The 24,081-nt window shown below is 36.3% G+C and overlaps 1 protein-coding gene and 1 pseudogene across 1 annotated transcript in view; one reads left to right on the top strand and one right to left on the bottom strand.

Moving 5' to 3' along the window:
- The window catches only part of TTC27 (tetratricopeptide repeat domain 27), a 137,841-nt gene that overhangs the window by 63,858 nt on the left and 49,902 nt on the right, over positions 1-24,081 (bottom strand). The window contains exons 10-11 of the mRNA XM_006910377.2: positions 13,288-13,401; positions 156-251 (exon numbers count right to left, since the gene is read on the bottom strand). Of these exons, the coding sequence (XP_006910439.1) occupies positions 156-251; positions 13,288-13,401 (210 nt within the window). The remainder of the gene's footprint in view (positions 1-155; positions 252-13,287; positions 13,402-24,081) is intronic.
- LOC112478528 lies at positions 19,939-20,057 on the top strand (annotated as a pseudogene).

Genomic DNA, 24,081 nt, shown 5'->3' with positions numbered 1-24,081 from the left:
TTAATCAAAACAGCTAAAGTAACTGACAACTCTCAACTACTTCTTACTGAAATATTTGAAAATAAACGTAAATTGAAAATCATTCTTTTCTAATGCATTGAGCTTTCAAATGCAAAATATTTTCCATACCCAGTGACAAACAACAACAAAAATACCTGAATGGCCCAATGAGGTGGTACTTGACAGCAATAAAATATCTTCAGACGTTCCAGTACAGATGTAGTCTTATCTTCAAATTGGTCTGCAAGAGCCTTAAAAGCACATACCACAATCAGAATCTATGTGTAATAACTTTTTAATATAAACAAGATTTTTATTGTAAAAGTTATACAAATGGATATATAAACAATAAAAAACAAGTCACTTTGATAAGATAATGGGATGTGTAAATTTTTTCTTGAATTTCTTTAAATGTTAAAAAACCTTAAAATTAAACATTTATGTAAATGTGCACATTAAAAACTTATCAAGAAAATCATTTTTAAAACTAAGATTTCCTATAATAGTTCTTTCAAAGAACTATCCTAATTAATCAACCTTTTTACTTTTTCTAAGAAAACCTGTTCTTCAGTAATCTATTTCAAAACCTAAAGTCACTTTGACAATGGCACTTTCTAATATAAAAAGGGGAAAAATTATATGAAGAATTTCACTGAGGACTATTTTCTCAGGAATAAGGTGAAAGCAAAAAAGTGGATCTGTTTGATCACAGGAAGCGAGTTCTCTTACTCTTCAGCAGCAGACCTACAAGGCTGGACACTCATTCATGCAAAGCCATCCTTGACGTACAGCAGACAGCAGCAAGCTGCGTGCAGTGAAGGACCCGTCTGCTGTACTGAATAACTGAACTCCCGGAAGCTACATCAGGAAGCAGACCAATAAGACCAAGACAGCTGACTCTAAGAAAAGATACCAGGGCCGACTGCAAAGTCAAAGGCTGGCACTACCCTGTCGTCAAGTGACCAGCCGTCAAAAGAGTACACGTATTCGGCACTAGAGTGAATGCAGACACACTCTGGAGTCCCCAAGCAAACACACAGACAGCAGCCCCATTACCATGGTCATCTTCACCTGCCTCTTAATTTGTCATTCAGTTTATAGTAAGTATAAATGTTTTCTCTGATATATACTTAGACCTTCTCTCAATTGTGACCAGTTTTGCATAAAATAGTACTCAAATTTTCTTTTTGTCCAGTTGAGTAATTTTCATAGGCCTGTCTTATGAGCGTTATATGGTAACAATAAGTCAGTGTAAATTTTCTGGTATTAATGCACATACTGTAGGAGAATGTCCTTCTATTTGAGGATGGAGATGTGCCATGTCGGCAACTTACTTTCTAATAACATAAGATACAAAAGACAGTTGTACTGTACTTGCAACTTTTAAGTTTCAAACCGTTTCAGGCTTTTACAAAATTAATTTTTTAAATTGAAAAATCTCAAACAAAAGTAAGAGGTAGCGAGTCTAAATTTCCTCAGAAGAAAAGGACAAGAATCTAACATATCCCAAAAGCCCAAGACAAGGAGACCGGTTTCTGAGTGGAGAAAGTGTTCCTAAATTGGGGGAATCTCTCTGTTACACCGGGTGGGAAATTATTTGTTAGCCTAAGAGTACCCTGTAGAATGAGAAGACACTCATTACATCACTTCTTTGACAATCCAAGATGTTATTCAATCAAGTCAGTCAGAACAAATTGAGACATAACCACACTCCTAAACCATCTTGATCAAAATATTTTTAAAGCTTTCTGGCCTTACTTCAGAGAAACTTAATAGTAAAAAGGTTGCATGCTTCTGCCCAAAGCTGTTTAGTTGTAAGAAGGAGAAAAGAGAAGAAAAACTTCTGACTGAATACATATGGTTACAATACATAAATAAAAGCTTCCCTGAATTACTTCATCAAAAGGGGGGCAAATTTTTCTTTTTATCAAATTTCTTTTTTCTTTCTCTGGGAGGAAAAAAAAATAATTAACACTTATCTAATAATAGTAAAAAAAAAAGCCAAAAGCAACATCACAACATTTACTTTTATCAAGTCCTAATTACATGTAAAACATTTTATTTTCAAACAAAACTCATGTTATTTGCTGTAGTTAATGCATCTAATTAAAACATTAAACACTCAGTAAATAATTCCTGATTTATTAATAAACAGATTTATTATATATTTCAGATACTCTCATATACTTTTAGATGATCTCAGAAAAAGTGTCTCAGACACTCTCCAAAATGGCAAAGACCACAGGAGAGAAAGAGCAGAGAACAAACACCTATTTGAGCCAAAGCCCACGAATAAGCCCCTACAGAAGTACAGTCATGCTTCACAGAACTTGATTAGGCCATATGTATGATAAAGAAAAAGACTGAAAACAGAATCCAAACCTATTTTCACTCCTGCACAGAATATACTTCTTTTCACTTTAAGCATGACAACTACTTAAATAAGATTTAACTACCAATGAAACTAGGAACATCCAATTAATACACAAAAGAAAGAAATGATGATTTACCTACTTCCCCTACAAGCAAGTTGTTTAACCACAACGGCATTCACCTATGAAATGATTTTCTAAATGATCTTTGCACTTACAACATTCTATGAGTATATGGCTTTATCAAAAGAGTATTTTGTTTTATTTCAAGCATTTGAAGAGGTTTGTTGGTTAGTTTTAGGCACCATTAGCTGAACACAAGTATCGTGTACATTTTTTAGGGGCAAACCAAGAACCCAAATATTCTGGAAGACAATGGTAGGACATTAAGTACAAGGAGAATGGAACTGAATAAAAGTGAAGCCTCAATTACTACTGTGTATATTTATGTAATGATGTAATGTGCTCAGTGAGAAATTGGCACTTTGCAAGCCTACACATATTCCCAGAAATTTAGGTAAATGGCCTCTAAACCAGTGTCCTACCCCTTTCATTTGCCATTTCTCTTTCCAGTTTCTAAACTTCATGAATTTCACAGCTAAAAGTCATGAGCACTTGGTCATAGTAAATGCTGGATGTGGTCTTTAAGGAAAGATGGTAATGTCAAAAATGGAGAGAGAAGTTGGGGAGGGGGAGGGAGAGGGAGAGGGAGAGAGTGGGGGTAGGGGGGAAGACAAGCAAATATTCCCTAAATCAATCATTCAGAATTGAAAGCAAGACAAAAAGTATACTCTAGGAAGGTGACAGAAAAGATGTGGATAAATGGGAAAGAAGACGAGTAGAGAGTGAGGAACAGCAGTCTAGGGCTCAGTCCAGAGGTGGGGGGTGAGCCGAGTTACAAAAAGGTCAGGCGTAACTACTGGGGCACACCCAAGACGACCTCATGATGTAGAGACTATTGTGACATGAGACTGTTTTCAAGTTTTAAGACCCCCTTTTCATGTTGTTTTCTTCCCAAACTTCACCTCAAAGCATTTATACTTGGAGCGGCCTTTGAAAAAATGTGCTGTGCTCATGGATTCCCCAGCCCCATGCAGTAGCAACTCTCAAAGCTTCCAGGAACCACAGTAGCACAGATCAGAGGATATCTCTACAAAATGGAGAATAAAAGAATAAACCCCAGAAAGCAATGATGTGTCCTCTGTGTTCAATGCTCTGTTTTCAGTAGAGAAAGAACTTCCCTGCAAAACTAGAGAATGTCAAGACTAAAATTTAAAATTAGCACATGCAGAATGATTTAGTATAGAGGGACAATTCTGAACAAGGTCTGGTACGACTTAGACTTTATTTATGTGCTCATATCTAAAAGTATGGCACACTTATCTTCAAAAGAACAGAGCTAGTCCCTAAGGACCTACCCTTTCACTGGAGGCTATTCATTCTTGCTAGCATGATATCAAAGTGTTTATCAGCTTTCTGAAGAGCCAAGTAGAAATTAGCTGATAATCTAAAAAGTATGACTGATCATATGCCAAATCACCTTGCTTTGTTGTACAATCTGTGTGTGTATGTGTATGTGAAGAAAGGTGGGATTTATTATAAAAATATGTACTTAATCAAATATATATCCAACAACTGGACTGAACCACTTTCTTTGACAGGAGTCTGCAGTCACTCAGACTGCAGTGGTTTACAAAGAGAGTAGTCAAGCTAACTGCTGCCTCAGACCCCAAGCCCAAGAGAAGTTCCAACAGCAACAAGGAGAATGAGAATTAAAACCTATGAACACACCTACTCAGTATGGACACCACCATGAAACCTACTGGTAACCTAGTTTTACCTCATGTACAGGAAACGGAAGCTCAGAGAAATAAAAATGACTTGTCCAAAGCCACAAGACAGGTGAGCCCATAAGAGTCCAAAGACCAAGCTGACTGCTTCATTAAAACCTTACCTGGTAAGTAAGTGGACAATTATCGGATCTGTGAAAATAAGAAAGCAGCTTCTCATTGGAAAAAGACTGAGAATTCCGTTTAACTGGGTTTTTTCTCTACCTAAATCCCCTAACATGGGAGTCAGGATGTGGCCTGGTCAAGAAGATCTTCAATTACTGCTTCTTATTCTAGACACAGAAAAGACTTTAACAAGTGGGCTGGAGGGAACCGAGGCTACCAATGGGGTTGGGAGAACCCAGATGTATTTTTCATGATTCCAGAGCAATGAGATGAACATAAAGAGGTGGTCCTTGAGAAAACCCAGAGAGCTATGTTGGAGCATGTCCCTCAGTCAAATCTTAGGTCAGCATTTCTTAAACTTTTTGGTTTCAGGACCTCTTCAAACTCTTATAAATTATTGCAGGACTCCAAAGAGCTTTCATTTATGTGGGCTATAACCTATCAACACTTACCATATTAGAAATTAAAACTGAGAAAAATTTAAATATTAGTCCATTTTAAATGAAATAAATCCATGACATTAACATAAAACATGTTTTATGAAAATAACAATATATATTTCTTAAAGTCTTGAGAAGGTTGGCAATGTCTTACATTTTTGCATATCTGCTTAATGTCTAGCTCCAGAGATGACAGCTGGAGTCTCATATTTGTTTCTACAGTCAATCTGTTGCAATATATTTTGGTTGAAGTTTACGAAGAAAATTTAGCCTCATACAGCTATGTAGTTGGAAAAGGAAGGAGTACGTTAATAGCTTTTTCTATTAATTGTGGATATTATTCATTGATACTATATCAAAATTCAACATGTGGTAGCTTCTCAGAGTTACCTGTAATATGGAATTTATAATCTTATCAAGAAACTTTTCTTTAACACAATAAAATTCACTAGTCTTACAAAAAAAAAAAAAACTCACTGGCCTGTCGTGCACTTTGTGCAGATCTTTTAGCCATGCATGATTTTTTAACATCGTGCATTAGTCATTTGGAAAATGCACAGATCTTCCAAATATTGACATATTTCATATATTATTTTTAAATTATATGCATTAATATCACCAATAATCTCATCAGAAAACTCTCATCCTAATACTTGAAATATTGGGAAGCTGTCAAGTTCATAGTTGCAGATACGAGTTTTCAAAAACTCGTTTTCTTGAAAGCTCAAAATTTTATCATTGGTAACAAATACTGTCACTTATTTTCCCTGAAGTGATGAGCTCACTTCATTCATTTTTGAGAAAATTTCTGTCAAATACCCAAGTCTGAATACCCAAAGGCTGTCAGTAGTTCAAGTAGAAAATAATTATTCCATGGGAAAAGTTGCACTTCCTCTTTTTTCGAGAGAACTACTGTACTTTAGCATGATGCACAAGTGTTCTGAGAGTACTTCCCATTTCATCACATAAGATATTGAAAAGGCCCACTGTCAAGGGAAAAGACTTAATAAAACATTTGCTGTTTTATCAAAGACATTCATACATAAAGTTGTCTTTTTAAATTACTGTTAAAAAAAAGAGACAACAGGCCCAAAACGGAGTCACTTGTGCTAAGCCGACATCACCATCTGAGACTTCATACCTAACCTAACTGCAGTTTCAGCCCCTCCCTGGAATGTAATCTTTACCTGTCAACCTGGAATTTCCTGGTCAGCAGTAATGAGGTAATCTGCCTGAGAGACCCTAGCCCTTCTCCCAAAGAAAGGGGACTTTGTCTGAAATAATCCACTGTTTGCTAGAAACTTCCTCCTCACACCCTCTTCCTATAAAGCCTCCTCAGGGCTGCTATTTGTTGGATGAGATGCTGCTCAATTCATGAATTATTGGATAAAGCCAATTTGATCTTTAAACGTACTCAGCTGAGTTTTTTTTTTTTTTTTTTTTTTATGCCACAAATGTGTGGCGGTGGAGCACACAATGACTGCTATCACAGTTTGGTGCCTCTACCTTGATTTGAGTGAAGGGGCCAGCAGCTTAACCCCCACTGCTTCTGCTGATTCAGTATCAATACAGCGAAAGGTGAATGATATCTCAGCATTGTTACAAGGATAGTTTTGACCTGTGGACACTCTGAAATGTCTGGGGACCCCCAAGACTCCCTAAATCACCCTTTGACAACTGCTATTTTAGGATTAGTAGATGTACAATCTCTCATGCCTTCTCCACACCCCACCCACCTCCAACCTTCTCTCAAAACTTCTCTGGGACTTTGCTTAGTGTTTAAGGAAATACTCAGAAGTTCTTTTTTATTGTCTTGTCTTACAAGATTAGAAAATGAGAATAGAAGTCAGCCTGTTTACCATCTGCAAGTATTATAAGAGTGAAAAGAATAACAAATATTAAAACCTAACTGAATGTTTTAAATCCCTAGCACTGTATTATCCTTTCAAAAAAAAAAAAATAAAGTAGTTAAGTCTAATAAATGACACCCTACCTCCTGAATAGGTCTCGGTCAGATGCAAAGCACCTGTTCTTTGGAGAGCTCAACTGCAGCTGGGCCCAGGTTCTGCAGCCCTGAATGACACTCACCTCTAAGGTTCCTCCTGGCACTCAGTCCCCTGTTAAATCACGTCATTGGCTCAGACCTTGGTAAATGCCCTTTCAGCTTCTGTTCTGTATGTCTTTGGGCGTGAGACAAAAACACATCTGGAGCTACTACAGTTAACAGCCTACCTCTGCCCAGGACAGTCTTTCCAAAAGCGCCCACAGTCACCTCGAATCTCTGAGGGCTGGGCTGAAGAGCTATGTTTTAACAAGCACCTTGGAAATGGTTCTTATGTTCAGGCAAGTTTGGGAAAAGCTGCATAAGGCTGTTAAGATGTACACAGGGTGCTCTCCCAGGGAACACTGATGTGTCAGTTCAAGCAGTGTAATCTGACTCTGTCCAAAGAATGTAAGTGTGTCCCTGCCTGGACTGACGGAAGGTATCACTTAGTGCTTTTGGAAGTGTGCTTTAAGTGTGTGTATTTTATTCCATCCGTGAAAATATTGCATATTCTCAGGCACTACGACACGGGAGAGGAGTCTTTAATGCAGAACAAATGACTAGTTTGTGATATAGAGGAAAAGCTTTGTTTTCTGGTATGTTGAGAAATATGGAGTGAACATATTTCTAGCTAAGAAGTTAATTCATGAACTCCAGTCTCTTATCACTCCTAATGACCTCAGAGGTTAGTGATGTATGTATGTAATTCGTCATTTTTTAGAAAATCCTGTAAGGAAAAAAAAACTGCCATTCCTTTAGCTCTTCTTCCTCCCCTTGAAAAAATACAACCAACTCAACTATGAATTACTATCCTCTGGGAATGCCATATTAACCTCAGCATGATCATGGTGACTGTTCTGCTGCCATTGGCTTTGGGACTGGGGCTGAAGCTCTGGACTAGAGTGTTACCAAAAAGGCTGGTCTCTATAGCTCTGAGATTTTGAAAGCGCCAGATCAAAATATAATCTTTAATTTAGCTAACTCTCAATTCATCCCCTGAACTATAGAGACATGATTGTTCACATTTAAAGAAACCGATAAGTACTCCATCAAGAGAAACAACAATAATTATGACAATATTTATTAAGCACTTCCTGAGAGACACTGTTCTAAATATTAATTCAAATAACCCTCATAATAACTATGTTTATCCCATTATACGCATGAGGAAACTGAGGCACAGAGAGGTTAGGTAGCTTGTCTGAGGCACAAGCAGCTATTACATAGTAGAGCTAGAATCTGAAACCAGGTATTATGACTCCAGAACTCATGCTCACATTTATATCAAGAATTCCAAGAATGGAGAGAAATTTCTAAAAATTTCAAGAAGAGAAAGAAAAAAGAAATATAAGTTAAAATGGAACAAGAATCGGACTGCCATACTTATCAGCAAACCAACATGCCAGAAAATATTAAAGAAATAACTTCATTTAAAGTCCTCAGGAAAGATGATTTTGAAACTAGAATTCTACAGCCAATCAAACCACCAAATTGTGATGGAAAAATATTTTCACAAAGACTCAAATTTTACCACCTATGTCCTTCTATGAAAAAGTTACATGAAAAGGTTATACAGAAAGACGATAAGGAAAACAAAAAAGATAACATCTGAAATAAAAGAAACAGGTAGCTATTATCTAGTATGAATTAATAACAACAAAAACAACAACAACAAAACACATGGAGAATCTCCTGGACCTTGATTCTTGTTATAGCCTTTTTCAAACAGCAAACGTTCAGAGACAAAGCATTGGATTTCCTGTTTGGAGAAATGTATATCAAGGTCCTCTGTCCACTTTTCAACTGGATTGTTTGAGGTTTTCTCGTGTCGAGTTGTATGAGTTTCTTATATATTTTGGATATTAACCCCTTATTGGACGTATCATTGGTGAATATCTTCTCCCATTCAACAGGTTGTCTTTTCATTTCGTTGGGTATTTATCCAAAGAAATCCAAAACACTAATTTGAAAAGATATATGCACCCCTATGTTCATTGCAGCATTATTTACAATAGCCAAGATATGAAAGCAACCTAAGTGTCCATCAATAGAAGACTGGATAAAGCAAATGTGGTATATACATACACCATATGATTTCACTTACATGTGGAATCTAAAAAACAAAATAAACAAAATGGAAACAAATTCATAGGCAAAGAGAAGAAACTGATGGTTGCCAGATGGGAGTGGGGTTGTGGGGCCAGGTGAAAAAGATGAAGGAATTAAGAACTACAAATCGGTAGTTAAAAAACAGTCACGGGATGTAAAGTACAACATAGGGAATATAGTCAATAATATTGTAATAACTATGTATGGTACCGGGTGGGTACTAGATTTAGCAGGATCACTACGTAACTTATATAAATGTCTAACCACTATGCTATACACCTGAAACTAATATAATATTGAATGTCGACTATAATTGAAAGATTAGCAAGATTATTTTAATACTGAATATAAAATAATCTCACATTAACCCTCAATGACTGAGGTGAGTTTATCAAACACTAGGTTAAAGCAGTTAATATGACAGAAGGCAATGATGACATTTGGTTTGCATAATTTTTTGGTTTGGACATAAGATGGTCTCTTTCAAAGTATGAAGTTTCGATTAATTTGCTTTATATTTGAGTTATGTGCACAACACACTGCTTTCACCACACTAAAGGAAAGAAGAAAAAGATGTGATTTTATGATAAAGATTATATGGATCTGGATCAGACAGGAAGGGAGAAAAGCTGAATGACAATAGAGAATACAACTACTTTACATTCCATTGGTAAAAAGCAGGGTTAGAAATAAATATTAGGGAATATAATCTTATTTTAATTCAAGCTGCTTCTGAATCATATTCATTATAATAATCAATGTTTCCATAAACATTATTATCTTCATCATCACCGCCACCATTGTAGCCCTGAACATGCAAGATTTAAAGAACTACAACCTAGACTAACTTCCATGAGACAGGGTGTTTTTAATGGACTGTCCTCAACTTGGAGTTCCTTCTTCCTCTGTGTATCTTATAATATTGATTGATTTACCTTTAGGTGTGATGCACTGTGTTCTTTTTAAGTTTGGCATGTCTCACTTGGAAATCCCTTCCACATGTGCCATCTTCAGGATCTGCCACTGGATCCTTCAATGTAACTGCCTATCACTGTGTAAGTTATAGTCCAGACTCTGTCATTAACTAGCCAGGGAAATTGGCGCAGGTCACCTGACCTCATCACACTCGCATTTCCTGAACCCATAATATGACAAGATTAAGCTTTCCCTTAAGAGCTCTTTCTAGCTTATTTTTCTTTCCACTTTAACAGTTTATCATTTTATCGCTTTATATAGTCAAGGAAAAGATTTTCACAGAAACTAAAGCAGAAAATATTTTAAAACATCGTTTTTGTATATAACGTTATTTTTTAAATCATTTCCCCCTTATTCTTCAGGGATGCAGTAACTTTAACAAACTCAGTGATATCAAACTCTGAATCAGAGGAATTGGCAAAAGTTCAGATTATGAGCTAAATGGCTCAATAAGTGATCGAAAAATCAGACATTTTACATTCATCTTGTCACATTATCCGGCTAATTTCCAAAATTTCTGGGTTGGGGAGTGAAAAGATTTTCTCTGAGGTACCACCGTGGAAGGGCAGAAAGAACAGCTCCCTTATTCTGTTCTGTAAGCAGACAGGCGTATAACTCTCTTCATAATGCATCTGGAGGGCAAAACGAAGAGACTCCAGATATAACAAGGCCAGGACAGGCGAACTGCTAGAGAACAGTGATTTTGCTCTTTCTTTAAATCCATATTCCCCAAAGCACATTCTTGTTATTTGATATCTAAAACCATGATCTGCACAATTCAGGATGATGCAGGTTTCAAACTGAAAAGATATACCACATGCTTGTAAATAAATTTACTTCTATACTTTTTGAGTTTAATTGCCACTATACAGGAAAACTTAATGTGTCAACTTCATTATTTTCATGCCAAAGTTAATGGAAGAGATGAATACGAAGCATATCATTTCTAGGTCAAAATGTCCATTAATAAATGACTAGTACTATTTGTATTCAGAAGGCCAATACTTAAAAACAAAAACATTTAAACAGTCTCCCAAAATGAAAAAAAAAAAAAAGAGAGAGAAAAGTATTATGTGTAGTTTCCTTGAACAAGAAATTATACACTTAAATAAAATATGGTCATTTTAACACTTTGGTCATTTCAACATTTTGCTGTTTTATTGTGAAGTGAATTTTTAATAAAATTCAACACAACAGGGGCAATTCATCATGAATAATTTAAGATGCTGATCATGAAACTACATCTTCACCTTCCTTCTTAGCTTTATGTTGGATTCAGCTGTGGGGAGTTGGGTCAGCAGATTGCCTCAAGCTGACAGCTCTTTCAGAGTCCTCCTTAGCTACAGAGAGGTCCTGGCCTGAGGTTATACCCCTTTGGGAGGCCGCCTTTATCCAGTGGTGAGGGGAAGTGGGAGGTGGACAGTGAAAGGGGCACTCAGTAGGAAATAGCCTGGGCTGTGTTGGGCCTGCAGCTCAGTTCGACTTCTTCCTCAGTCCACTCCTGCTTCCTACCTCCTATTTCTCTTCAACAGGCATTGAAAACAGCGTGCAACCCTAGCTCTGTCTCACTATTCTGGAGAAAACAACTTGTGACAATAATATTCAGGGGCCTGAAAAAAGATGATAATTAGTGAAAAGAAGTAAAATGACTAAAACAATATGCAACAAACTACTGAGCACATACTAAGCCCTCAATAAAATGTTTCCTGATTCAAACTCTGTGCGGGAAGAAAAGCAAACGCACATGGTAACTGCAGAGTATGTTGCTGAGAGAAGGTGAGGGATGAAAAAGAGGGTGGAATGGAAAATAATTCCAAGACAAACAATCTAGCCATTAGAAGTTTAGCTCCTTAAAGTCAAATGATTATTAACTATAACAGGATAACATTCTGTTATTCAGAACTTAGTCACATAGCTCCTGTCTGTTCAGGTCCTCTGCCCATTTTTAAATAGGACTGTTTGTTTTTTTGTTGTTGAGTTGTATGAGTTCTTTATATATTTTGGATATGAGCCCTTATCAGAGGTACTGTTTGCAAATATCACTTCCCATTCAGTTGGTTGCCTTTTTGTTTTGTTGATGGTTTCTTTTGCTGGGCAGAAGCTTTTTAGGTTGGTATAGTCCCATTCATTTATTTTTGCTTTACTTCTCTTGCCCTTGGGGTCAAGTTCATAAAATCCTCTCTGAGACCAAGGTCCATTAAGTTTAGTACCTATCTTTTCTTCTATGTATTTTTTTTTTCAGGTCTTATACTTAATCTTTATTCCATTTTGAGTTAATTTTTGTGTATGTCAAATAGCAGTCGTTTCATTTTTTGCTCTAACAGTTTTTACAGATGAAGAAAATGAAGTTTAGAGATAGGATGTTGTGATATAAGAAATATATATTTGGCTTTTATCGCTGGTTTCCGGCATAGAGTTTCTAAAACATGTAACTTCCTGAGTGACAGGGGTTAGAGGAGCATCTACTCTATTTATAATAAGACCCTTTCACTATACCTGAGTTTATCTAATGAGGTGACTCTTGGAGGATGGAGGCTGGTTGTCAGAGGAACCAACCTGATGGTTAGAGAGTGAGGACTTTCAACCCCATCCCCAACCACCAGGGAGGGGCAAAGGGCTGAGGATTGAGTTAATCACCACCAGCCAATGATTTAATCAATCATGTCTTCATAATGAGGCCTCCGTAAAAACCCTCAAAACAAATGAGTTCAGAGTGCTGCCAGGTTAGTGAATGCACCAAAGTGCTGGGAGGGTGTCACCCTTAAACTCCGTAAGGACAGAAGTTCCTATACTCAGGACCCTTCGAACCTTGTTCTATGCACCTCCTCATTGGCTCTTCATTTGTATCCTTTATAATATCCTTTGTAATACACCAGTAATAGTAAAGTGTTTCCCTGAGTTCTGTGAGCCATTCTAGCAAATTATCGAACCCAAGGAGGGAGTCATGAAGATCCTCGATTTACAGGCAGTCAGTGAGAAGTACCCAGACTTGGATTCTGAAGTGGGAGGCAGTCTCATTTACCTGAGCTCTTAACCTGTGGAGTTTGCACTAACTCCAATGTCAGAACTGAATTAAAATTGTAGGACATCCTGTAGATGCACATGGGGAAGCAGGGAATTCCTTGGTGTAGAAGAATCTCACATTTGGTATCAGGAGTGTTACGAGTATAGGAACAGTCTTCCTTCAGAGAGGTTCAATATCATGGTCACAGAGCTACTAAGCAGAGTGGGCTTTGAAGCCAAGCTGTCAAATTTTAAAATCTATACTCTAATAACAAAGTGTTTGAGTAAAATGAAAGCCATCTCATTTTTTTAGAGTCATAATATACACATATGCTTACTGAGCAGTAAAGAGCTGGAAGAAAAACAAAAATTGCCACATGAATTCCTACCTGTGTCTGCCTCATTGCCCGTTCTACTCGGCGTGTGCTTCCTCTCTCAAGTTTTGTCCGGAGGATCAAGGCTGATATCTGAATGGCCCAGAACTTTGGTTGTGAAAGCAAACACTGATGGAAGAGAAAACAGAATAAAATAACAATGACATAAAGTAAGGATAAGTTGGGTGATCTCACTTTGAAGAGAAGAAAATTAATTCTTCCAAAAATATCAGGATACAGCTAAAGGCAGATTTGAAAATCTTGGTGAAAAATAATAAAACATGTGTTTGCAAATATTCTTATCAAGAATGTGGTCATTTGAGCAGAGTCATTACTTAACCTAGTTGACTCATTTTATTGAATAAGTCACTTAAAGAATGAATCAGAATCTTCCTAGATAATCAAAACAAAAAGCAGAATATGTCATACCATAAACTAATAAATCTTTTCAGTTCACAGATTACAATATATATATGAGAAAATAAACTACATAAAAATAGTTTCTCAAATTTGCAATAAATTTTTAAAAATAACCCATATTCACACATGAAAACAATTTTCACTTAAAAAACATCCTAATTCATAGATGCAAATGCAATTTAAATTTGAGTATACAGAATGTCCAAGAAATTAAGTATTTGTTCACTTAAGAGTTAAAGGCATAAGATCTTTTTTAAAATTTATATTACAGAAAACTATTTAAAAATACATGCAAATGCTTTCTGGCCTTGGGTAGTGTAAAGAATCTCCAACTTACTTAAAATCCTCTCCTTGAGGGGGCATCTTAAGAAAGACTGGCCTTGAACGCATACATACAGAATCCTAACCCCAGAGAAAACTGCCATCAGTTCAGAGAATATAATGGAAACCAGTGAACACGACCACAAATGTGGTGAGGAAAAGTGAAAGCTTTTGGAGAGTGAAAACAGGGGCAAAATGTATTGTGATACAACAGAGACGGCTTGGTGTATGAACACAATTAAGCTCTTTACTGATGATTTGGAATCCGACACTGACTCTGGGTGATCAATTGCAGCAACAACTTTTGGTACAGAACACGGCGAAGAAAGGGAAAAGGGAGAACAAACCTGTTGTCTGGGAGTTGAGTACAGGAATACCATTTTTTATTGTGCTTCACAAATGTTCTGTTTTTTTTACAAATTGAAGGCAAGACCCTCCACCATCAAAAAGATTATGATTCACTTTATCGCAGTGGTCTGGGACGGAGCCCACAGTATCTCCGAGGTGTGCCTGTATTTGAATGTTCAACTCTGAATCTAGGCCAACTCCTTTACGATGAAGAGGAAAATGAAGCACCAACGGGTTAAATCACTTGTCAATGTCACACCTTCTTTAGTAGCAAAAGCTAAAACACTTGGTTGGTCTCTTGATCCCCAGAACATCTTTATATTGCTTTTCAGCACTTTCTCTAAATGAACTTGTGTTCGTTTAAACTGCGAATTAAGATATGATTACCTCCGGGAAGTAGATGATACTACCCAGGAAATACTAGTGGAGAAGTCACAAGAAAAGGAGTCAGTAAAGAACTCTGGAAAACGGCTATATTAAAGGGATTGTGGGAAAAAGAGGAATAGGCAAAGAATACACAAATAAGGGAGAAAGAGAAGGAGAAGCCAAAGAACTGGGTCTTACTGAAGTGTGTTTGTTAATTAATGCACTTGAGCACGTATTCAGTACGATGCAGTGGCACAAGGCCCCAGGGACGGTATAGCAAGCAAGACAGACAAGATTCCTGTCCTCATAGAACTTATATTCTAATGCAATGTCAATTATGTAATCTTCTATAACTAATTCTGCAAATTAAAATATCTTTATTTCCTTGAAATACAGTTTATGAGATTAGTGCTTAACCTTATCTTGTTAGCCTCCATTACTTAAATCTACAAATAGAATGAATTTGCCAACATAAATAGGTATATATAGTAGTACAAGGACATAAATGATGAAATAGAAGACATTAAAAAATGTATTCTTTAAAATGTGTAACACTATTTGACAGAAGATTTTGTTGTAAAACATAATCTTGAGAATTTTCGAAGGAAAAACTTTTTTCATTAAGTAAATCTGCGAATTGATTCTACTACCTGCAGTGGGTGGCATCGATGTCTTTTTTCTCTTCACCTTATTAAAGGAACTGTCACCTGTAACCTCATGACAACAAAATGGAAGAGCACTGAGGACAGGGCTCCACAGAACAATGGGAAAAGTCTCCTAATCTGCAGAGCTTGATTAGAATCCCAGCTGTGTGACCCTGGGCAGTTAGTGACCTCCTGGAGTCTCACTTTTCTCCTCTGTAACCAGGAAGAGCCATTCCCATCTCCCACAGCTTTCAGAAGGTTTGCACACCAAAGGAGAGATATTGTCCTCGGTAAAACAACAAAGTCAGACTGTTTTCTATGCTGGCACGAGAACCAGAGTTTGCCTGAGACTTTTATGTGAAGGTCAAGCAAAACATTCTCACTAAACGCTAAAAGTAAAATGCAATCTGGCAAATAGACACTTGAAAAGCTTTAAAAAAGAAACTGACTGGATAATGATATCACTGAAGAATGCATTTATCTTATGTGCATTTGGCTGGGAGGTACAAAGACTTGGGAAAGTCTTTCTGAAAGGGGGTAAATAATTGCAGATAGGCTATATTTAATATATTTTATAAAACATTGGTGCTCACAAGGTAAGACTCAATCATAATATGAGAAATTAGGTAAAGAAAAAAAAACCAAACAGGGTATATGCTATAATGTTCTACTGACTTAGGAAGAAATTCTATTTTTAAAAAATTTCCAATCTAACAGTCCAGCAAGCAAACCCAACAGAGAGAACACCAACCTAACTACCTAAGCAGCATGCCAGCCTCACTGGTGAGGACTCTAGTTGTCATCTGTCCAGATGGATGGGTGGAGTTGCTCCAGAGGCTCTACCGTGTCCCCAGCAAGGGTTACTGCTCTTAATTCCATTCAATTCTGGACCTGAGAACGACCACCCCACTGCCTCCTGCTGGTTCTGTCTCACCCTTCAGATCTCAGCTTAAACGCCATCTCCTCAGAGAGCCTTTCTCGACCACCAACCTAAGTGATGCCATCTCTCCCCAGTGATTCTCTATCGCTGCATCCAGTTTGCTATATTATTCAGCCTTACAAAGGAAGGAGGTTCTGATACATGTGGATGAATCTTGAAGACATTATGCTAAGTGAAATAAGCCAGACACAAAAGGACAAATATTTTGAGAGTCCACTTATATGAGTTGCCTAGAATAGGAAAACTCATAGGGACAGACAGTAGAATGGTGGTTAACAGAGACTGGCAGGGAGGGAGAATGAGGAGTCACTGTTTAATAGGGACAGTTTGGGACGATAAAAAGGTTCTGGAGATGGATGGTGGCAATGACTGCACGACAGTGTGAATGTGCTTAATGCCACTGACCTGAACACTCAAAAACTGTCAACATGGTAAATTTTATGGTATGCATATTTTACAATAAAAAAATAACATATATATTTAAAAAATCATCACTGACAAAGTCCTTAAAAAGACAGAGCAATCTTACATTCAATTTGAGCTCAGTGTTGCTAAAGACTTAGAACAGAAAACAGAACATAAAAAACTAGAGTGAACACCTTATTTTTAATCATTTCATCTTCTATTTCCCCCGAAGAATATATTTTTATGAAGATATAAAATATTACATGTTGCTAATACTTATAATTTATAATTTGCTTCCAAAAAATTCACTCATTTCTCAAAAGATACTCTTGTAAATTTCTGAATATTTTATTCTGGTCTGGTCCTAAATAACAGAAATTACTAAAAGGCTGATAACTGGGGAGTTAATTTCTGGGAAAATACAGTAACTACTCAATTGCAAAAGCCTCTACAACAGTGGTTCTTAACCAAGATTTTCTCACCATCACCCTCTGCCCTGCCAACTGCCTTAGAAGGCAAATTACCCAAGCACAAGTCAACTGTGACCATTCCACCTAAGGTTCATAGCAGTGTTCAACCTGCCAGTGCCCAGCTTGGCGACTCAGACATGAAAAACCATTGATGTTAGTTATCTTAAAGTCTAAAATGCTAACACTAGCTAGCTATATGCACTGGCAAACAGCAGTTGTGCACAACAATAAGCTCTTGACTTGCACAAATAATCAATTTATTAGAATTTTTCCCAAGTGACATAAACCCAAATAATGTCCCACTATGATTAAACTATGTCCTTGTAAACTTCAGGGTATCTGGCAGCTCCATCCTGATATTTGGTGAAATGTTCAGACAGCAGTAACTTGAAAAAAACTGGTTGCCCATTATTACAGCATACTCTTTTATCTCTATTGTAGAAAACTCCTTACATCCATAACCATTACATTTCTTTTTCTTTGAGAAGATAAACAAAACCACAAAATCACCTAGATACATGGCAAAAATCTGCTGTGTGAATAAGCTGTGATCGACAATTCTGTACTTTTTGCAAGACATTGTCACTTTTTTTTCATGTAGAAATAAATGGTCATCCTGAATCTTGATGCTTTCTAGTATTGATAGGCTCAAAGAAATAAATCTCAAAGATGATAGGCTCAAAGATTTATTTGAGCTAATTCTTCGCTCAAGAATTGATAGGCTCAAAGAAATAAATCTCAAAGAAATAAATCTCAAATAAATCTTTGAGCCTATCAATTCTTGAGCGAAGAATTAGCTGAGATGATAAGTTTGGGGGTTCATGGTCTGTCTTCACCTAGACTATATGAAAGATACAGTCCAACACTTAAACTTAATACATTCATACAAGAAACTGGAACAAATTCATTAACAGTCTGAAAGAAATTATTTACTTTTATATAAGAAATTCTAGTTTGGTTTAAATGTGCTGAGAAAAGTGCTTTATTAACATTCCTTTTCTTAAAGATACTGTTCTTTTAGAGTAATGAAAGAATGACCATTGTAATTTATCTGACAATGAATATGAATGTCTTATATGACTCTTTCCACAGATTTTTCAGTCTCATGTGGCATAGAAATGGCTACTAGATCTGATTTTCTTTTTATTAAAGCATTATAAATATATACATATATATATATATACGCACACATATATATGTACACACAAATACAATGAATTTTCACAAACTGAGAAGATCTATGTAACCAGCACCCAGATCACCATTACCAGCATCCCATTGTCCAGCTTGTTCTCTGTCTTCACCATTCCCCTGCTTTCTGCAAAGAGTAACCACTAACTTGACTTCTAACACCAAAGATCAGCATGCATGCTTTCCTACTTTATACAAATGTAATCATAGAGTACTCTTTTTTTGTATCTGGCTTCTTCTGCTCAACATTATGTTTGAAAGATTTATTCGTACAATTGTAGAAAGTTCATTTTTTTGCTCCATAATATTCCATTGCAAAAATATACAATTTAACCATTATACTGCTAATGGGCATTTAGGCAGTTTCCAGTTTGGGGCTATTATAAATGTGTTCTGCACGTTCTAAGACATGTTTTTTAGGTGAACATATATAAATATTTCTGTTGGGTATATACTTAGGAGTGAAAATGTTAGGTCATAGAATATGAACATATTTAGCTTTCATAGATACTGCCAAACTTCTAAAAGGTTACTACTCTAGTTCACACTCTTTTATCAGAAACATGAGAGAGTTCTTACTGCTTCACATCTTTACAACATTCAATCTTGTCTATTTTTTGCATGTTACCCATTCTGATGGGTATGTAGCAGTATTCCTTTATAGTTCAGATTTGCATTTCTCTCATGACTAACAAAGTTAAGTACCTTTTAATATGTTAATGACCATTTTATTAAGTCCCATTGAAGTCCTTTTGCCTCTTATTTTCTATGGAGTTTTCAGAATTTTTCTTGATAATTTGTAAGTATTTATAGTTTCTGGATACAAGTCCTCTGCCATTTTGTTGAAGGTAATATATTATTTACTTATTCTTATATAATCCAGTTTATCATTTTTTTTTATGGTTAGAGTTTTATTTTCCTGTTTGTCTTAGGTCTTAAAGATGTTCTCCTATATTTTTCCTCTAAAAGCTTTATAGTTTTGCTTTTCGCTTTTACATATTCAATCTGGAATTGATTTCTGCATATATAGTATGATATAGGGGTTAAGATAGTTTTCTTCCATATGGATATAAATCATCTAGTACCATTTATTGAAAAGCTTACCTCATCCTCATCATACTGTAATGCTAACTTTGTCATAAATCAGATGAACTGTGATTGGTTTGTAGTTTCTTATGTCAAAATGTCTTAATTCAGTATTTCTCAAACTTTAAGTACATGAGAATAACCTACAGAGATTGTTAAAATGCTCCCTCCTTGGCCCCAGCCCCAGAGATTCTGATTCAGTAAGGACTGAGGTGGAGCCAGAGAAATTCCATTTCTCACGAGCTCCCAGGTGATGCTCATGCTGCCAGTCCAAGGACCACCATATGCTGAGGACTGTCTTAAGTGATAAAGTTTCATAATAAGGCTTGCTGTCTGGCAGTATAAGTACTCCAGCTCTTCTTCAACACTGCCATAGCTATTCTTAGCGCTTGGTATTTCTATATGAACTTTAAAGTCAGCTTGAGTTCCACAAAACCAAAAAATAACAGCAACAACAACCAAAAAAATCAAACTTGTCTACAGCCACGCCACCCTGAACAAGCCCGATCCCGTCTGATCTACGAAGCTAAGCACGGTCGGGCCTGGTTAGTACTTGGATGGGAGACCACCTAGGAAGACCAGGTGCTGTAGGCATAAAAAAATAAAAATAAGAGATTGTAAACTAACAAGGTCCTTGCAATCTGTGAGGTCAACCAAGGGCTGCCTCACCTAAAAAAAAAAATTAAAATTTAAAAAAAAAATCAAACTGTTGGGATTTTGTTAGGGACTGCATTATGTAGGTTAATTTGAGAAGACTTGAAATTTTAAAATATTTAGTTCTCCATGAACATAGCATATCCCATATTTAGTTCTTCATTAATTTCTCTTAATAATGTTTCACAGATTTTAGTATGGTGGTCTTATAGATCTTCTGATAGATTTATTCCTGAGAATTTGATGTTGTTCGGCATTATTGCAGGTGTTATCCCTTTTCCCCTTTTTAATTTCTTCTAATTGAGGTGAAATACATATAACATAAAATGTACTATCTTAACCATTTGAAGCACACATCACCCCCCACCCCAGTCCCCTGCAACCACCATGCTACTCTGTGCCTCTATGAATCTGACTACTCTAGGTACCGCATATCAGTAGAACCAGACAGTTACAAATGCTACATTTTTAAGTCCATTTATTTTTACCTGGGATTTATTAACAAAAGTAGTTTGATAAAATATCAGCTCACTAAATTATGCACATGGCTAAAAATCCAGTAAAAAACAGAAGTTTAAGAAATTTGGTATGTTCAACTAGCAGCACTTTGAGAATCAGGACAATGCTAAAGAACACTGTGTCGCTGGCGATGGAATTCCCACCGTATCAGGGCAGAGACCAGAAACCACCTCATGAGAGTGATAACACTTAGGCGGCTGTTTTAAGAAAATTTCACTCATTCCTCAAATCTCACTGACCAAATTCTATCAAAGGTGAATACCCTTTAATATTTCTATTATTATTGTGAACGCTGAGATAAACTCTAGTAATATCTCTTTTATTTATAGTTACAATGTTTCTTCAGTTAAAGAATCAATCCACTTCAGCAGTTGCTGATAAGCAGTGTAAGATATTTTGAGAGCAACAGGAAGTCTGCTCTGCATGGCATAGGAGGTGCTTATCACTCTAAGATACGCCACCTGAGCTGACACTAGGACTCATACTAAAAAAAGGAACTGTAATAAGCTAAAATCTTAAACTGTTAACTGCTTAAAACGAAAAAGTCAGTAAATAACACCTTACCTCACACTAAAAAGTAAATTTTAATACTATGACACACTATACACACAGGTATTATTTTATCTGGCTAACAATTTCTGACTATATCCAACACAAGTCGCATTCCCAGAAAAGTAGCAAAAAAAATTTCTGAACACCATCAAAGAGGAGGATCTGGAATGTTGTTTTTATTAAAAACAAATTTCCTTTTCATTCTCATCACTGCACTTTTCAAATAATGTCTTTCTAGAGGTCACCTGGATCCTGGATATGACAGCCAGCCAGTCTGTCCCTTTAAACACAAAGGAGCTTTCAGATAGCTGCTTTTCACACATAAATCGGGAGATGCCCACCCAAGTCAAGCTGACCTTACGAAGCAAGGAACAAAGACACACTATAAAGAGCAGAATCATTCTCCCTTCATGGTGATCTATTTAAAAGAGCATTTGCTGTTAAAATCAATACCAAATGACAATAAGTTTAAATTCCAAATTTAGTCTATAAATTATTCCCTGTGAAGGAGAACAGCAGGCCAAATTCCCTATCCTTCCTTGCTCTGTAGACAATTTAAAATCTGCCTCAAATCTATTTTCCCCAAGCTTTACTATTGCCCTAAACAAATCTTCCACCACAGCTAAACAAACCCAGTACACCTCGGTCCTTCCCATCTCCTTGCCTTTGCTCATACTATCACTCCATCTAAATCCTAGCTGTCTTTCAAGGCCCGACTCGAAACCCCACTTAGTGAACAAAGCCTTCTTTGACTGCTCTGTCCTAAATATGTTCTTATTTTCTGGGCAGTTAGGGGATTTATTTATCTGTGCTATCAATTTGTAGTTTAAACTGCCTTGTATTGCTAATTACATTTTCATAAGTTTATCTGATCTTGGCTAAATTAAAAATTCCATGAAGGCAAGTCTTATGTTTTATACCTTTATTTCTTCTACCATATCTGGTAGCAAGCTTGGCAAATCCTGAGATTCTGGATCTCCTGCTATTACAACGTTTTCAAAGCTCTCTTCTTCGCTCTGCAAACTTTCATACAGAAAGCAGACACCAGAGAGATCAAGCTGTTGGTCATTTGGCTGCCTCAAAAAAGAGATCTGCATTCCGGAGACGCCAGTTCATCAGCCACTACCAGATGCACCCTGCACACAGTCATGAAAAGCAGACCTATTTAAAATGTATAAATTATTTTCAAACTGAATTTTTCATCTTTTAACATCATATTGATTCATAATGTCAAAAAGCCTAAGAGCTTTAGCTTTGATGATGGCCAAAAGCAGAAGCACAAAGCCATGAGTTTGAATAAGATGTCTTAATATCAAATGTATTACCATTCCAGCTGTAAGTACCATATATTTCTCCTATCTGGGGAACGTAAGCCGCACTAAAGGGCTTTACTTTAAGGTTTTTTTACTTTACCTTATACTAATGCTCTCTGTCATCACTGATTCTGCTTCTCACCAGCCTAATGAATGATAATAAGATTCACTTTAAAAGTCAAATGTATGCAATGAAATCAGTACTGCTTATTCTATAAAATGGTTTAATAAATAATATTTAGATGATCTTGCTATTGCACAAAATCATTTTTAGATATTTTTTCCCCTCTTTAATTCCTGCTCCCCAATTCCACCCATTTTTAGATTAAAAAAAAATTTTTTTTTATGGTGACATTGGTTAACAAAATCCAGTAAGTTTCAGGTGTACGATTTAACAGTAAGGCATATATATATTGCACTGTGTGTTCACCACCCATAGTTAGATTTCTTTCTGTCACCACATATTAGACCCTTTTGACTCCCTCTACCGCCCCCCTCTCTTTCTTTCATTTTAATCTATGTCTTTAGGTTTATTGCATAACTCCTCCCTATTTTTTTTGCTACTAAAGACAATATGAGGCAAGACACAAGGTTGAAACCCAGTAAGGGACATAGGCAGATTGACAGATGTTTAATGGTTGACTGAGTATGTCCCAGACAGCCCAGTTATATCTTCAACCCAAAATAAGAACGGTTATCTAGTCATAAGCAATGATAGCCTTTGCTCATTTTCTGTATAGTTTTGTGCCAGTGGTTTTTTTCCTTTAACTTTTCATTTTCAAAGTTATTTTCTCTTTCAGAAAACTTGCAAGACTAATACAAAGAATTCCTGTGTGTACCTTTCTTTCACCCAAGTAATAACATTTTGCCACACAACCAATAGTTTAATCTCCAGGCCTGATACAGATTCTACTAAAAATGGCATTTACAGATTTAAAATAATTAAATTCTACTATTTTTATATCCATTAACAGAAGTTGCTTGAAATCATATATTAATACCTCACTTTCTTTTAGATGTCAATTACTTATGCTATTGTATACACAAGTTTTCTGCCCTATGACTTCTTAAGATTTTACATTCATCCTAGCTTCCCTCTGTTGTGTATGTTGATTCTTAAATATGAGGGGAAAAATTCAATTCAACGAACATTTGATTATCGACAACCTGTGTTAGATGCTGAGGGTCAAGAGTAACCCCAACTAGAGCTCGGTTCAGTATATTCCTCCACTTACATATGGGGTTTCTTTTAAACACAAGTTTCCAAAATTATTTTGAAAAAACTAGCCTAATTTGGCCTTAAAAACAAAGCATGCTTCATACTCAATGTGAACACTGAGCAATTTTCTACTAGGAATTTGTTCTCCTTCTACATTTCCTCACTTAACATATCAGGTAGTTGAGTATTTTGTGTTGTATTTCTCAAGCTGATGACAAGGACTTATCTATACTGAAACCGAAGTCTATTTTGATAAATTAATCAATCTTAAATATTATAGCCCTAAATAACACATATGCATTTCCCCCTTTAGGTTACTCTTAGTGACTTTATTGAAATATAAGATAGATATAAAAATATC

The sequence above is a fragment of the Pteropus alecto genome, unplaced genomic scaffold (genome assembly GCF_000325575.1).
Source record: "Pteropus alecto unplaced genomic scaffold, ASM32557v1 scaffold61, whole genome shotgun sequence".
NCBI classification, from domain to species: domain Eukaryota; kingdom Metazoa; phylum Chordata; class Mammalia; order Chiroptera; family Pteropodidae; genus Pteropus; species Pteropus alecto.
This window is presented reverse-complemented; position numbering and strand designations above follow the sequence as displayed.